Source organism: Tympanuchus pallidicinctus, unplaced genomic scaffold (assembly GCF_026119805.1).
Source record: "Tympanuchus pallidicinctus isolate F22 unplaced genomic scaffold, pur_lepc_1.0 scaffold10, whole genome shotgun sequence".
Taxonomy (NCBI): Eukaryota; Metazoa; Chordata; class Aves; order Galliformes; family Phasianidae; genus Tympanuchus; species Tympanuchus pallidicinctus.
The window spans coordinates 1,992,544-2,008,983 of record NW_026294619.1 but is presented as its reverse complement, the minus strand read 5'-3'; the positions used below and the strand labels follow the sequence as shown (position 1 = coordinate 2,008,983).

The 16,440-nt window shown below is 44.5% G+C and overlaps 1 protein-coding gene across 2 annotated transcripts in view; it reads left to right on the top strand.

The window, feature by feature from the left end:
- VANGL1 (VANGL planar cell polarity protein 1) overlaps positions 1–16,440 on the top strand; it is a 39,934-nt gene that overhangs the window by 4,111 nt on the left and 19,383 nt on the right. For both annotated transcript variants that reach the window (XM_052666373.1, XM_052666369.1), the window contains exons 2-4: positions 2,962–3,238; positions 5,024–5,150; positions 7,913–8,520. In XM_052666373.1, coding sequence (XP_052522333.1) covers positions 3,156–3,238; positions 5,024–5,150; positions 7,913–8,520 — 818 coding nt within the window. In that variant the 5' untranslated portion in view covers positions 2,962–3,155. The remainder of the gene's footprint in view (positions 1–2,961; positions 3,239–5,023; positions 5,151–7,912; positions 8,521–16,440) is intronic.

Here is a 16,440-nt window from a genome sequence, read left to right as displayed (position 1 = left end):
GGAGGTGGGAGCTACTTACACCGTCTTTCCTGTCAAAACCCAAGTACAGTGCAGCTGTACCCTGAAGCCAAAGGAGCTTTGTTTCACACGGGGCCAGGTGCTCTGCAAACAGACCATGCTTTCTGCAGGAGGTGTAGTGATCTCTTGTGAAGCTGTTTGAATTAACTGGATTGTGCTTCTCATTCGCACTTGTTTCTGGAGGGATGAGGCCCCAACTGATGGGGGCCCCCCACCTCCTTCCCAGCAATCCCAGAAGCTTTCTTGGGATAAGGCTAGCCCCATTCCTGCCACGACGTAGTCCAGGAAGTAGGTGCCCTGCTTGTTTGACTGCAAAAAGTGTACCTGGATTGATTTTCTCTGCAGATTGTGCACCTCCACCTTAGATTCTTTGCTTCATTCTAGCTGGACTGGGCTTGCAATCTAGGCTATCTTCTGATGGACAAATCTAGGAAGCCTTCCGAAGGTCAGCCTCAATTGGGCACCAGACAAAGCCAGGCATCTTCTGCTTTTTCCAGCTGAAGTTGGGCAGGTTTGTTTTATTCCCAGTTGCCATGGTGGGAAGAGCTGTTCAGCCCCCAGTACATCCTGCAGCTGGAGCAGGAGGTGGTGCCGAGTTCCTGAGTTCATCACATTGCTTTTGACTGCAGTCCAGGAGGCTTAACGTTTTTTGGTGGCCTGGTTGTTGACTTTTCACAGAGCTATGTCAAAACCGTTGGTCTTGTTTACAGAGAAAATGAAAGTTGGCATGATCCAGCCTGCCTCAGTGCTCCCATGTTAGTCTTACTGTGAGGCTGCTTCCCATGCCCAGTGCTGCCTTGCTTCCCCCACTGCCAAACTGGAACTGCATGCTTGTGGTTCCTGTCTAGGAAGCCTGGGCATTTTTCCACAGCAGTTTCTATCTGCTGAAGTATTCTCTGACATCTCTAGTTCTGAGTCTTCTGCCTGGGATTTGGAGGGAGAAAAGATAAGCAGTCACGTGTGTTGAAACCTCCTTCACAGGTTCCTCTATGGCTTTGCTATGTTTGTGAACATGGTTGCTCTCTCTCCCTCTAGTAATGCCACAGTGAGTGGGTTAATCCCATAATACTTGTTAACACCTCTTGTGCTTGTGAGGGTATTGGTGCTCACAAGGTCCTTTAGTGCTCATCTCTGTTGGTATAACACTGCTTTTTGGAGCGTGGAAGAAGGGATTTTTTCTGAGGTGGCTTAGCTGGATAGAGCTAAAAAACAGCTTTTCTGAGTCCTGTCCTGTTGCTGGAGCCATAAGTTCCAGGCTGTGTGCATCATGTCTCCCTGGCTGGGGGATTTTAGTTCCTGTTACAGTCATGATGCTGTATTTCAAACTGTGCCGTGCCTTGGCTTTGTTTTTTGTTGTGCCTGTGCAGTCTAAATTCATCATTCTCCCCTTCCAAAACCAGGCGTTATGTTTCCATTCTTGTTTGTCCTTCATAAATTCTGTACTTCCTTTGAGGAGCTTTTTGAGGCACGATGTTCCCTTACAGCCTAGGAATTCATGTGTGCTGAGGTTCTCCAACACTTCCTTCCTGGGAGCCCTGGTGAGCTCAAGCTTTGGGTAAATGCCTGCAGCTCCACATCATGCTGTGGGCCAAGGAAGCCTGTGGAGCCTGGACTTGGTTCTTAAGAAGGGTTTGTGCATTGCAGAGGGCTCTCTGCTTGCTCATGAGCTTTTCTGGAGGTGTTGGTGCAGGAATTCTGTGGCTGGAAAGGGGAGCCGGCCTAGTATTAGGCTTGGTTTCTATTGCTCTTCTTCTCTGGGAAGGTAGAAGATGGAAAGCAGTTGTTGACTCTTCTATTGCTAACAGCTTTAAAAAGCGTTGTGAGCAGAGAGAAATGGAGGGATTTAATTTTATTTAAAGCACTCTTTTGCCTGCTCAGACTTCCACATGCCTATAGCGCTCTGTCCTGCCGGTGTTGGCTCAGGGCAGTGGTCTGGCAGGAAGCATGGGAGAGTGCTGCTCCATGTCAAACCCTGCACTGTGCCACTGTGCTTAATTCCCCCTGGCTGGGGGGAATTAATTCTTCCCTAATTCTTCTGTGTTCCTTCTTGGCAAATGCAGAATACAGAGCTGGGAAGTAACTGGATGTCTGCCTTTTTTTTTTTTTCCCCCCACAGGGTTCAAAGTTCTTGGCATGTAACTATTAGAGGCTGTTCCGTTATTACTGTGTTCCCATCCCAAAACAGACAGCTTTCTTCTGCCCTTTGCAGATAGGATTTAAGCTTCTGTTCCAAGTGGAGATGTGCCACAAGAAATGTTGGCCCATATAAGCCAGTTACGATCTCTAATCAACTCTCCCTGGTGCGATTAGTGTGTGTGTATATATAGCTATAACTTTTAGTAAAATTTAGTTCTTCAAGGCCCAAATTAGCTTTGGAGGCAAAGGTGGCGAAGGAATGGAGGCACTCGCCGTGCCATCGATTGTGTAGTAGCAAATGCTTGTAAAATGGGCACACCTTGCGGCTATGAAAACAAAGCAGGTTCAGACACGGTGGTCTGATCGTTCCCAGCATTTCTGCTGGGATAGTCACACACACCCCCGTCCCTTCCCTCAGGAGCAGCAGACTATACTGCTGCCATTCTGAACATGCTGGTATTCGGGATGTGTGTTATGGGGATGTGGAAGTCAAGCCCAGCATCTTTTCTAGGGGTGAGTGTCTGTGTCCAGGATGCCCAGTCTTCACCAAGGCTCAAAGGTCTTCTGCAAGTGACTGAAGCTGTTTCAGATTTTTGGATAAATGGAGTAGATTTCTACCAGCTTATTTAAAGCTCTGCAAATGGCTGTGTGTCTCCAGTGCAGTTCAGAAACAGAGATGGGGTGAGGTTGTAAATTGGGCACAGTGTGATGAGCTAATGACATGTGGCCGAGTGGATGAGGGTGAGGGAATTAACACAGCGTGAGTGCTGTTTTGCTTTGCTTAGCGTGCCTATTTGTTTTTCCTAGGCCGATCGTGAGGAGCAGAACTCCCCCGTCCTGCCTCTGGAAGGACTCCTTGCAAGTGAAGAGCACTTGCTCCCCAAGGACCAGGCCTCACTAATGACTGGGAAGCAAAGAGTACTCAGGAAAGCACTTTTATCACGGACTCCACCTCAGGAGCACCGCGAACTCGTCTTCTAAACAAAATCCTTGTGGACCCCATGTCTGCTGCAATGGATACAGAATCGACGTATTCGGGATACTCCCACTACTCAGGTCACTCCAAAAAAGCCCACAGACAAGGGTAAGAAAATATTTATTTTTGATTACTTGCTGCTTTAAGCTAGGATGTGTCCTGTGGAAAAAGAAGAAAAAAAACAAAACGTAAGCCAGGATGTAATCAACGGGGCTACAGCTCTAGAGGCGATGCATGCCGAGAGTTCTCCAGAGGAACCCAGAGACAAGATAGGAAGCAATTACGCCATTATTTTAATGACATTCAAACTGTTGCTGGTATGCTGGGGTTGCATGTGGCTGGAAAAATTGGAGAAGCGCCATCCGAAGGAAAAAAATCACTTGACTTTGCTTCAACGTGTGAGGGGTGAATAGAGTCTCTGGGGAGATGTGTCAGACTTCCCAAGCTGATACTTGCCATTTGTTTCTATTCTGATACTATTTCTTTATTGTGTAACAATAAGGCTTCCTTTCTCCCCCTCCCCATCCTCCTGACTTCTCTTTGTTGGTGGTGTTTTTTTCTAATAGAACTTAAGTGGTGCTTGAGTCCACAACAAGTCCTTTATCAGCGTTGATTGGATTTGAAGGCAGGCTTTTGTGAACTTGAATAGCAAGTCCTCTTTCTGTTTTGGTAGTTCAGTGCCATCAAAAAACCTCTTACTCTAAGACATCTAATTACTTGGAAAGTATGCTTGTTCTTCTTTTTTCGTTTCCTTTTTTCTTCTTTTGTTTTTTTTTTTAATCTTCATCATTAGTTTCACAAGCAAAACTGGTTCCATTTACGGTCTTTGTAACTTAGAACTAAGTTGGTCCAAAATAACTTTGCATTTCATAAGCAGTTATCCCTCATGGTTGGAAAAAGAATTCTTCCATGAAATAGCCTCTTTGCTGGCAGTCCAGTTCTTGAGTAAAACATCTCGTTTGTCTTTCTTCCCTTTGTCCAATACCTTTTCCTTTAACATCGCCAATCCATGCCCCAGTGTGGATTGCTCTTTGAAGTTCAGAATGCAGTGTGGAAAGATGTCTTACAGGTTTTCAAAGCAGCATACCAAATTCTAGAGCCTCCTATTGCAAACAGAAGGAAGTTTCATCCTATGAAACCTTTTTTGGGATTACCACAACCCAGTGCTGGGACCCTGGTCACTCCTGGGCTTTAACCAGTGTCTGAGTACATGAGGGTCTATGGTGCAAAGGTCACCGCCGTGTCCAGGTATGAAATGGGAGGGAAGTACTGTCAAGCAGGTTGATCAGGCTTAATTCATTTTGGGGCATTCTCATATTAGAAGCCATGAGGTCTACAGAGGTACTCTGACAGTGAGTACTGCTCTGCTGCCATTGATGTTTTTGCTCTCTTTGTGAGAAGTTAGCTGGGAATGCAAATAAACATCACCAATTGTCCTACAGTGTTGAGGTCCCAGCTGACAAGATTACAACCTGTAGGAACTGAGGTTTCCTTGTGTTACCTTTCAGAAGTGGATAGCTGTGTAGATCAATTAGTCCCAAATGGTGTTCTCAGCTGTTGAGGGAATGCAAGCTTCCCTTTTAAGCCCAGCACTGCCATTTTAAGAAGAGTTGAGATGGTAGGGATGTGCCTTTGTCCCTGTGGTGACCCTCTTCAGTAACTGACAAGTTTAACTGCCCCAGCCACAGGGCGGTGTGCTGCTTTGGACAAGGTCACTTTCTTCCTCTCCTGAAGCTTATTCTATTGCAAATTAAATCAGTGTTGATCAAGAGTTGAGCAAGCATGACTAAAACCAAATTCTTAGGGCACCTGCTGCGAGTAAATTAAAGGTTCCAAGCTGTGCTGCAGAAACTCTTTGGTAACTTTCTTCTTCTCTTGCTCTATTTGGAAAAGGAGTCGGGACAGGCACAAATCACCACGAAGCAAAGATGGCAGTCGGTCGGAGAAGTCCGTCACTATCCAGACACCTCCTGCAGAACCGCTGCTCGGGAATGACGCCTCTCGAACAGAGGAGGGCCAGGTAAGGAGGCAGAGAAGTTAAATGTGGAGTTTGATTTTTGGAACAGAGCCTATGACTTCGTCTCATGTGAATAGGAAGAGGCATGTTGCTTACATGCTGTCAGTACACTACCATGACCTATGGCTACTGTTTATTCATGCATTACACTAAGGTCTCATCAGTTTTGTCTTTCCTGAGAGCATTGCTTTTGACGGCACCAGCGCTGACATGACTTACCCCTGGGGCACTGATTTGCTTCTGTTTCCAGAGTGTTATCTGCCAAGCTCTATAGAAACATGTGTTTCCATCATCTCACTGTGCAATATTCAGGTCAAGCCTTTCACCTGCGTATACACTTTTGTCTTTAAACAGGATTTGCATGGGATCGTAGTGTCAAATGTTAGGGCCAGTATCCCCTAATAAGAAAAGGAGGCAAGAAGTATAAAGGTAGTGCAAAATAGCTACGAATTTAGGGGAAAAACCCTCCAAACTCACTGAAACTAATATATCATTATTAATAAATAAGAAGAGTGCTTATTTTAGGCTGTATCTAGGATGGATCCAACACTCTCTGCACTAGCAGTTAATGTGAAGGTGCATATTCATTGGCAAAGAATGACTTATTCTGCAAGACAAAGAATTCAGGATGTTTCCATACTTCCTGGGTTGCATTTTTGGTGTGTTTGTTTTTAGCTATGGGGCTCTAACTTCATTCTTTCAAAACAAAATTGCCAATTTTCTATTCAGGTTGCATATGGTAGCTCTTACATGTACTTCCATTTAATATTTGTAATCAAAATTTTTTTTTCAAGAGTCCCAGCTATTACTTTGAGTACATGTAAACATTCTGGAAAATTTTTAGGCCTTTGTTTTCATGCAGACCTCCTCAATGCGTTTTAAAGTCAAAGGAAATTGAATAGATACATGAGCAAGACTTTTCTCCTGGGAAGCAGAGTGCCCTGGATTGGATTCAGCAACCTTGTACCATTTGAGATTTAGACTTATATTTCCATGTAACTGCATGATTTTGATATTTGTGCCATTTAGAATGGGAGGAACTGTTTGAAGTTGTAAACTGGGACTAGAATTGCCTGTTTTCTTCTGAGCTGTAGCCTTAAGCTACTGTGGTGTTTCTGTCCCTTCTCTGTTCTGCACAGCTTCTCAGTCAATCAAAAGGATGAAATCATGCAGAGCTATTTTGTACATAAGCATAAAATACTTGAAATGCTTAGATTGTTTTACTGGAGACATGGGCAAAAAGGAAAATGAGACATGGTTATACTCCTTTCAGGAAATCTTACGGTACAGGTATCTCTTCTCTGCTTTGATAAGGAGTACTCAAAAAACCCTTAGATTACTTTGAGTTACTGTCTGTTTGTGGTTGGTCTATCTCAAAACCCTACTCCTGTATGCAGGGAGGTGTTGAAGTGCATTGGAAGTTAAAATACCAAAGTTGTTCACAGCAGTCTTGCTGCTTCTGTCTGCTGCTCCCCCAAAGGTTCTTGAGGACTCTTTCCTGTAGCTTTTATAGAGGTGAATAATGCTTTATATTCAAGTGGTAAGGTAAGTAGGAAACCCCGTCTTACATTCCTGCAGTACTCATGTCTATAAGTGTCGTGTCTTGTGTATGAAATGATGTCTGTTTCTTTAAAACAAAGTGCTTAGCTCAGCATATGTAATTGCCAAAGTCTGGGAGAAGGTGTAAATCCTATATATATGACCGAAGCTGCAGAAAGAAAGATTTGGGAGGGTGAGAGAAGAAATAAAATATGCACTTCTGAATGAGCCTTGAGCTACAAAGGTGTTGGGTGCCAAGCAGCAAAACATGTGCATTGACGTTGTTTGGTACCTATTTGTGAGAAGTAGCAGGAGTCTTCTCAGGTATGAGTCACTTCAACAGCAACTGTGAGTCAAATCCCAAACCCACGTCTGTCAGTACAGCTCTTTGGCTGTGCCAGCACCAAGAAGTAGCAATTGAAGGCATCATGGGGTGGAAGTATTAGCCTGCAGAAGTCTTTTGAAATTAGCAGGGAAAGAAATTAGGCTTTCTGAATGCCTTTTGCAATCTGAAGCTTGATTATATTTACAGTATAGTAAGTTTAAAGCATCATACCAGAAAATATCTTCAATGGCTACGTGTGATTTTTTTCAAATTTAACTTTTATTCAAATATATTAGCCACTGAGGGCAATGCTACTGTAGAGGAGAATAAAAGAAAAGGTAGAATAACTTGCTAGGAGTGTAATTGCTTCTCTTACAGATGGAAAAACAATGTGTGAACTTGTTTATGATTGTGTAATGACTGCGGTTGGCTTGAAACGCTGAAATGGACTTTTCCCTTCCAGGTGATTCTGTGATGCACTTGCACTACAGCCCACTACATGGGCCTGCAGAGTGCTAGTCCTTGTTTTCTGTGTAGGACCTGATGATTACTACAGTTTCCAAGAGTTATGCTGTATTATTAGCACTTAAGTACTAATTGTGTGTGATTACACACTTAGGTGTACTGGAAAAAGAATTTCTGAGATATATTGAGTGGCAAAGAAAGTTGAGCTACCTGCTCTACAGTTACGTGTTTTTACCACTCAGCATTTATAGACACTGATTTGGGCTGAATCTTATTAATTTTCAGGGTTGATCCTTCAATATTTTGAAGGTGTTTCTTTTACGTAGAAGATTTAAGTCTCACATTATAAGCTTTTTCCAGGCAAGAAAAATAGAAGACCTGGAAGAAATAACCCAATTGTTTCACTGTTGTTGTTGTTTCTCTCTTCCTCTCATAGGATGACAACTGGGGTGAGACCACAACAGCAATCACAGGTACCTCTGAGCACAGCATTTCCCAGGAGGACATAGCCAGGATCAGTAAGGATCTGGAGGACAGCGTTGAGTTGGACTGCAAACGTTACCTTGGTTTAACAGTGGCAGCTGTTCTCGGACTCCTCGTCTTCCTTACCCCCATCGCCTTCATTCTGTTGCCCCAGATCTTGTGGCGGGATGATCTGGAGCCGTGTGGTACTGTCTGTGAGGGACTGTTCATCTCTGTGGCATTTAAACTCCTCATTCTTCTGATTGGGACCTGGGCTCTGTTTTTCCGCCAGCCCAAGGCAGACATACCAAGGGTGTTTGTGTTCCGGGCCCTCTTGTTGGTCCTCATCTTCCTGTTTGTGTTTTCCTACTGGCTTTTTTATGGCGTTCGCATCTTGGACTCAAAGGACACCAACTACCAAGGAATAGTGCAGTATGCAGTGTCTCTGGTGGATGCACTGCTCTTCATTCACTACCTGGCCATTGTCCTGCTAGAGCTACGGCAGCTGCAGCCCATGTTTACTGTCAAGGTTGTTCGTTCAACAGATGGAGAATCACGATACTACAGCTTGGGGCACTTGAGGTAGGTACAAGCCACTGGAGTCCAGTGGTGTAGATAAACGTGGCTGTGCCACAGCAGGAAGCACCAACTGCACTTGTTTATATGGTGTCATTTGTTTCTGAATTTTCCCCCAGAGGAATCCTAGTCCCTTAGATGCTACCAAATTGGATTGGGCTGTACTTGCTTCAGAAACCTGAATAAACATCCCTTGAGTCAGAGAATGAAAAGAGCTGATAGCTCGACATTAAGCTGGTCACTAGGCTAAGCCCAGTGAGGTGCTTATTTAAAGGCCTTCTCGGCCTCCTTGCTGGAGTAGAAAGGAGAGGCTTCCTCATGTAGCTGAGGGTTGTTTGTGCTCTGTGGTTGCACGAACCGGATGCCCTCTGACAACGCATCAGAACATCACTCTTCAGAGCCTCCTGACTGGCCAGCAGGTTCCTTGCATTCACGTGGCAGGGGCTGAAGGAAATAAGTAAGAAAAGGTTCAGCAACTTAATGTGCTAAAATGCAGAACACATCTTGTCTGTCCTCCCCTGTGCAGCCAGGACTTGTGGAAGAAACCTGAATAAACATTCCTTGCGTTAGACTTAGCACTGCCATTCAGATCCTGAGTGAGGTGTTGGTGACTGGTTGAAATGTTTGCTTTCAGGTGTTGGAGCTCTGGCACCTGCTTTTGTGACAAGTAGGGGCTCCCTTGAAGGGTGAGGCATGAAGCTACACCATGGGATGCTTTCAGTGGCCTGCAACTCCCCTTCTTTTCTGAGGTCAGCAGCTCAGAAAAGTCAGCTGACTTTGTTTTTGCACTGGCTTGCAGGGAGACTTCTTCTGAAGCAGCCTTAGTGCAGCCACAACTTTCCAGCAGCTTGAACACTGAAGAATGAAATTTTTAATGAGTACTGGGACACAAGTAGATACAGGCTGTTTGTTTGTGCTTTTTTTTTTTTTTTCTTGTGGTACTGCACCTGGTTTGGTCCTGATTCATGATGCTACCTGCTCTTTTTGTCATTGTTGTTGACCAGTTTGATGGGTCAGATGCATCTAGGAGTGTTTGAGGGCAGTCTGCAGGTATTACGCATGCTTGCTTCAGCCTTTCTCCTGGGGTTAATGCTTCTCTCCACAGAGATATAAGAAAGAATGAGTATCTGTCTCTTTAGTTCCTGTGTCATGTGAAGATATCTAGAAATTTCTTCATTCCTGTGCCCTATCAGCTCTGAAGCTGATTCCCCAGACCGTATGAGTGCTTATATATCTGCTCCACTTATCTTGTCCAGACCCCTATGGCATGCATATTTATTGCAGATGGAGAGATTAGTGTCTGCTGGTTTAAGTGGATGTAGGAACAGTCTCCAGTTATTAGCTTAGCAATGGAATTGCTTTGAAGCAGATTTAGTGGTTGAAGCTCAAGTCTGGGAGTTGACTCCTGGATGCTGATCCTGGCTTAACAGAAAGGTCTGTGGTTTCCTATGTGAACCAGGTCTGGATACTACTAGTTCTCCTTCGTAAAATGTGAGGCAGAGTCCCTTTTTTGTAATAGAAGCACTCCAGTTGCTTTACCCAAAGGTCAGCTTTGGAGTTTAAAAAACAGAGCAATCTCTGCTGATTTTCTTTTTTCATTTATTTATTTGTTTTAAAACTTGCAAATTCCTCTGTGGTAGGTGGCAGATCCAGGGCATCTTTTTAATCTAAAAGTGGAGAGAAACGGAGGGAGCTATCAAAGAGCTCCCTTGTACTGTGGCTTTGTGCCTTGAGAATGCCATGACAATGCTCACAATTCTCAGAAGTGAACTGTGCACAGAGCCTTCAGTATTTGTGTGTGTATGCCTATGTATAAACACCAAGTGCAGGTTTGGCTTGAGGGTTTGCATGGTAGTTGACTGTTGATTTGTGTTCAGAGGAATTAAGATCCTCTTTCTGCCAAAGTCTACCTGTCTGTCTTTAACCATGTGTAGTGGAAATGCTATGTCGTGGTATGAACCAGCAATTGAGTACCTGGTAAGCAGGCAGGGCCAACTCGGGGAACTCAGGCGAATGCGGTGCACCTGAGTGACCAGAAGGGATGGAGCCAGGATCCACCCTTTCCCAGACCTCAGCTAACAGTTGGCAGTGGAGGTGAGGGATCTCATCTGGAGATCCCTGCTTATCTGAGGACCTTACAGACTGTCTGAAGGTAAGCAATTTCATATTTTCGTGCCTACTGCTGTCACATCTAAGCAGATCCTCACTTGCTGTAGCTTAAGACCTCTGCTTTCTATCACATCACACCATACGGGTAACTGTGACTTTGTAGACAAAGAATTTGCTTGAGAATCAAGGCCTTAATAGCACTAGCATTAGAAACAGCGTTCTCTTTGCAGCAGTTTTCTCTTTACAGAAAGGTTTTGGAATGCCTTAGGTGATGCGAGGGCAGCAAGGACTAGTAAAATCTGTGATTATGAAAAAATGAATAATTTCTCATTTGTTGGCAAGCTGCTTGCAGTTTTGTTTGGCACACTGAATCCAAACTGTGCAAAACGTAGATGCTTCAGCAGCATCTTGTGTTAGAGAGGAGAGTCGTGCCAAGCATGTTTAAGAATGGGAAGCTAGTGCTGCTTTTTCCTGAGTTTCTGGCAGCTGTGTAACATGTTTTTGAGCCTGTTGTTTTTAACATCCTTGCTAATGTAGAGGTAAGACTTTGGGAAAGAGGGAAGATCTGATTAGAAGCCAAGTGTCTCACAGACAAGGAAGAACACGTTCTCCCTTCATCTCTCTCTTTTGCAGAATGCAAGAGAGGAGAGTTATTTGTGTGCAGATGGCACAAGCAGCTGGACTTTATATGGAGCCTGACCCCAGTATGATAAGCACTGTAAGAAATGATTGAAATTCCTGTTTCCATCTTCTAACAGCTTAGGATAGCAAGGTGTTCGTGCAGAACAAGAGAAATTTGGCAACTAAAACACCCTTGTAGCATAATATTGTAAAGTGTCCGTGAAGTCTCTTACGTGCTTGTCCATGAAATGTCACAGACGGCTGCCTTCTACATCTGGCTGGTTTACTCTGCTGCAACGCAAGGTCTGGTGGTTGAGATGCACCAAGGCAGTATGTTTAGGAGGACTGAAGAAGCAGCCTTGTGGGTGTACTGGAGAGATAGTCATGGCTATGATGGAGTGTGTGTATGCTGCTTGTTGCTGCCAGTGGGCTCCTTCTGTTTACTCTTGTGTATGCTTGCCTCATCCCAACCCTTTTAAAGGGGTCATACATAGGTTGTGGCCTGCTGCCTGCAAGGAGCAAGCATGCTTCAGCAGGCGTAGTAATCTGATTGCCTTCTGAAATCAAAATGTTGCCTTGGTCTGTTCTTTAGTCCTCTTTGTGCACCCAAGCATCTCAGAGTCTTGGTCCATGGAGTTTTCCATCCTCAGCAGTCCAACAGGCTCCAGAGGCTGGTATTGAGAAGACTCTTGGGACATCTTGTGCAGTTTTGCATGGTTGAGCAGTCCTGAATTGTTTCCCTGGCAAAAACTGTTGGTGCCTTTTCAGTCAAAGGTGCAGGCTTTCAAATTCTGCCTCTTCTCTGTGTCAGAGAGCCGCTAAATGTGAAGAAACTGTCTGGGAGAGAAAGGAAGAAAACAACAGCTTAGCTGCTCTTTTGTAAAACTATGGTTTTTGCTAGGTAGAGTATGGACTAAATTTTCCACCCTCCTTGGCTCCAACTGCAGTTAAGAAGTTGAATATGCTGAGTTTGATGTTCCATTCCACCCCTGAGGGCCCTGGGTCCAGGAGGGTAAGCATATTTGGGAGTAGTTCCCCAAACTCATATTGTAATTAACCTATTAATAGACTGGCTTGGTCCCACCTCCAGCGCTTTGGCTACAGCTTTTCTTTTGGGAGACTTTAGCTGCCAAAATGAGCATTCCCTTTGGCAGTGACTCAGGGTTTGGTGAGGGGAGGTAAAAATTAAATTGGAGTCCCTGTGAACTGAGTGCCAAGTCTTGACTTACTGACTGCTCTGCTGCTCCTAGTAGGAGGGGTTGCCATGTGAGGGAAGTGCTTTATGGGGTATGGATGGACAAAGAGGTGGGCAGAGGGAGTAGATATGGGAAAGTAAAGTCTTGGAAAATGAAGGAGAGATGGGGTGGGGATGCTGGTGAGAATTTTGGAAGCAAGAACAAATGAAACAAAGGTAGGGAAGAGTAACAGTAGATAACTTTCCTGTTGAAAGGCTGATTGCTTTGCTGTTATTGGGACGTGGATGACATCTGTCATCCATAATTCAGTTCCTTCTGGATGGCTCAAAAATAATGTAGATAGGGTGTTCCTGGAGAAAACCCTCCTCTTCACGTTCAAGTGCTGGATGCAGTCCCTTCCTCTCCAGTAAATAGTCTTTCCCCACCCTAGAGCTTTGCTGGTCTAGACAACTCAGGAAAGTGAATTACTTCGAACATGCATGGTAATTATTGATCCTACACATAGACAGAATGTGGCTCTGTTGTAGTTTTTGTTTTCTGAGGTTAGAAATGTCTGTGAGTGGGTTTTTCTGCTCCCTGCAGTATTAATATGAAGAGCATGGCCATCATAGTTTGTTCTGAACTGACAAGAAGGGAGGTTGGTTATGAGCCTTCCATACAGCTTGAGTCAGGACACAGCTTTTGCAGGCTGGTATGAGCTGGTTGATGTTCCTTCCATATAATCAAAAGAAGCTTAGTACTGAGAAGTAGTAGAAAATGTCTGCTAGAGTGTTGTTTGTCCTTGTGTTTACCATCTGTATTTGGATGACTATTTGCTGAGTTGTGGTTTGAAAATACAAGAAGAGAGCAGATGCTTCCTTGAAACAGGTGTATGTCTCTGAAGAGCCTGCACCTTCCCTGCAGCATTTAACCATATTTTATTGAGAAATCTTGTGGTTTGTACAGGCTCACAAAACAAAATAGATGCATAAGTGTTTTTTGGAAGAGGAGTCTGTCTCTTGGCTGAACTGAGGCAGAGGAGCAGCTGTTCCATAGGTGGTGCTTGAACCCTTATGTTCAGTACAAAACAAAGCTGAAAAGAGAATTGTGTGGTGGAAACTGATGCTTCTTTTGATCTAAGGTTGGCATTCTTGTATCTGTTGAACCTATTGATTACAAAAGTGATTTCTAGGCTCAGTATTTACAGATCTAACAGATCTGTGTGTGCATCCCTTTGTGCTACCAGGGCAGTTTTCCCTAGTAAGGTAGTATATAGGGGATTAAGGTCTGGGAAGAAGCTTCTTCATGCAGCAATTCACTTTTGCACGTGTTATTTTGCAGCAGCTAGGTGTTGTCCCCCTTATCAAGGGTGAAATTCTTCTCATTAGTAAAACCTGGTCAGCATTTCAGCTGTATAGAGAGCACTTTCCTGGAGTTGTATCAATGCTTCTCTTGTGGTTGTACTGTCCTAAATCTCTTTACCTTCTGGAAGGAAGGAAAGTTTCCATTACATCTTTTGTTTCTGTTTTTTTTCGGCATGGATAAATGTATCAATTTATAACCATGAGCTTAGGAGGCTGGATGGCATCCTGCCTGAGGCAAAAGCTGCTAAAACCCTGTTGCATTCTGGTGAAGAAGCTTCCTAATGTGCATCTCATTGAATTGATCATTCTGATTGTGATTGATCCCATGGACTTGCAGGTTATTTCTGTTTCCAGCTGGGTGGTCAAAAGTATGACTGCAAAGCAGTGCCGTGTCTGCTGTGATAAAACTAGCTGGATGCTGCCTGGGCTTACACACTCCTTCCTTCCACCCTGCCCATGGTTTGCTGGACCTGCCTTCCCAGGGACTGGAGGAATTACTCTAACTGGCCCTCGTTTCTCTTTCAACCCTTGCCGTTATCCATAGTGATAAACACTATGATGAGAGATTGAGGTGAATTTGTATCTTGTTCTGTAACAAAACATCTGATTAACTGTGCCACTGCCTTGATTACAGGAGCTCCCTGCAGCAGCGTGTTACACAAATGAGCTACTTTGCAAAACAGTTCTGTCACCAGAGCCTCTAGCCCAGGCATGTCCAACCTGCAGCCTGTGGGCCATGTGCAGCCTTGGCCCAGATCGTAGTGCAGCGCATCCCTTCCCTGCTCCATCATGGCAGCAGTTCTTCCCGCCAAGCTGCTCAGCCTGGCCCCTCCGCACCAACCAAACACTGGTGCATTGAAGCAGACTGATGTGTTAGTTTCATAGAAACAGGGTCAAATATCCTACGTTTTTGTTGCTCTTTTGTGCGTGTTTTAATTTTAAAAAAAGCATTAACAAAAGTTATTTAAATTGTTACTTATATACATTAATTATATATTAAATGAGAGGGGCTCTGAAAAAAATGCCTGATATGTTGTTATGTTGACCCACAACATCAGAGGTGGATGTTGGTGGTATGGCAGTAGAAGTTCCCACCAGTATTCCCTTGCATGTTGTTGCTGTGTGAAAGATGGCAGCAGAGGGACAGTCTGTGAGAATGGCATCTGACATGGGAGTGCATATGAAGCAAAGGGGGGTCATTGAGTTCCTCCATGGGGAAAAATGGCCCCCAGTGACATTCATTGATGCTTGCTGAACATTTATGGAGACCAAGCAGTGAATGTGAGTGCAGTTGTGGTGGGTGGTAGGTGTCAGTATTGGGGCACCTCCACTGTGCAGATTGTTATGAATGTGGCTGCAGGCTCTTGTTCATTGCTGGTGAAAATGCATTGCTAATGATTGTGACTGTGTTGAAAAATAGTATTTTGAGGCTGAGAACTTGCTCTATTAAATTGCGTTATTGTGTTCTTTTATCAGTTGTAGTTTCCGTGGAAATAATTACAAGGCATTACTTTCTGTCCTGCCTTCATAGGTGTAACTCAATATGGCCCAGGCAAACCAGAGGATTGGACATCCACGCTCTCTAGCTAGTGTGAAATCAGCCACCTTTCGCAGTACATTTTCTCAGTCCTAAATTCCACGCAAAGCACCCTGATGAGCAGTTGTTTGAGTGTCTCTCTCCTCCCCTTTCACCCAGCCAGATGAGCACCAGCCTTAAGTACTCTCTCCTCCCAAGAAGTTCTCCCTAAATGGGCGTTAATTGCATCCTCAAGTGTGAAGTTACTGAAGAAACCTAACTATGCTTCAGAGAGGCTTCTTTAGCGCTGACAAAGAGAGGTGTCAGACATGACCTCCAAGCCAGTGTCCCTAGCAGCATTTCACATAACTGGGTGTTTACAACCACATTTTTATGGGTTTTAGCCCAGCCTTTTTTCTCCAAAGCTGGGCTGAATCTCTACGCTTCCATTCCTGGGCTTGAGGAACTTGCCTTCAGGAAGAATGGTGCCACCAAGAGCGAATTGCCTGTTTGCTGGTACTGTGAGGGTGCTGGTGGAACTGCAGAAGCAAATTTTCCCTCAGTCTCTGCAATACTGCCTGCTGTTCCCTGCAGAGCAGATGGAAGCCTGCTTTGATGCTGGGGATGAGTTATAGCAGTGGTGCCTTTGTTTTATGAGGGTCTGTCTGATGGTGTGTGGGGTGTGTTGCCAGAGATCGGCAAGGACTTCTTACTTGGGTCAAAGTAACACCTCATTAAAAGGATGTTTATTTGTGACAGTAGTGAACAGCAGGCTCCAATAGTGCCAGATGCTTCTCATTAGATATGGGGTTGGAAATCTGTGATAGACCGTCAGTATCTGACTGTGTGCACTGCTCATCTGGGAACTTCTGATGTGGTGAAGTCTGATAGGGCTCTGTTTTTCTTGAAAGGAGCATGCTTTCCTAGCCTCTTGTCTCTGTGTACACTTTTCAGAAGGCTTTATATATAGCTTTACACATAGAGCTGTTCTTAACGTTGATAAAGATGACAGCTCAAGAGACTGAAGGGCCCACAGTCATCTTGCCTGTCCTTCTCTTCTTGTTTGATCTTGGCTGCCTTGCTTGCTTTTCTGTGCATCCCTCCACTGTGCGTGTGGGGAGCCTTATGTGAGGTGCTGCAG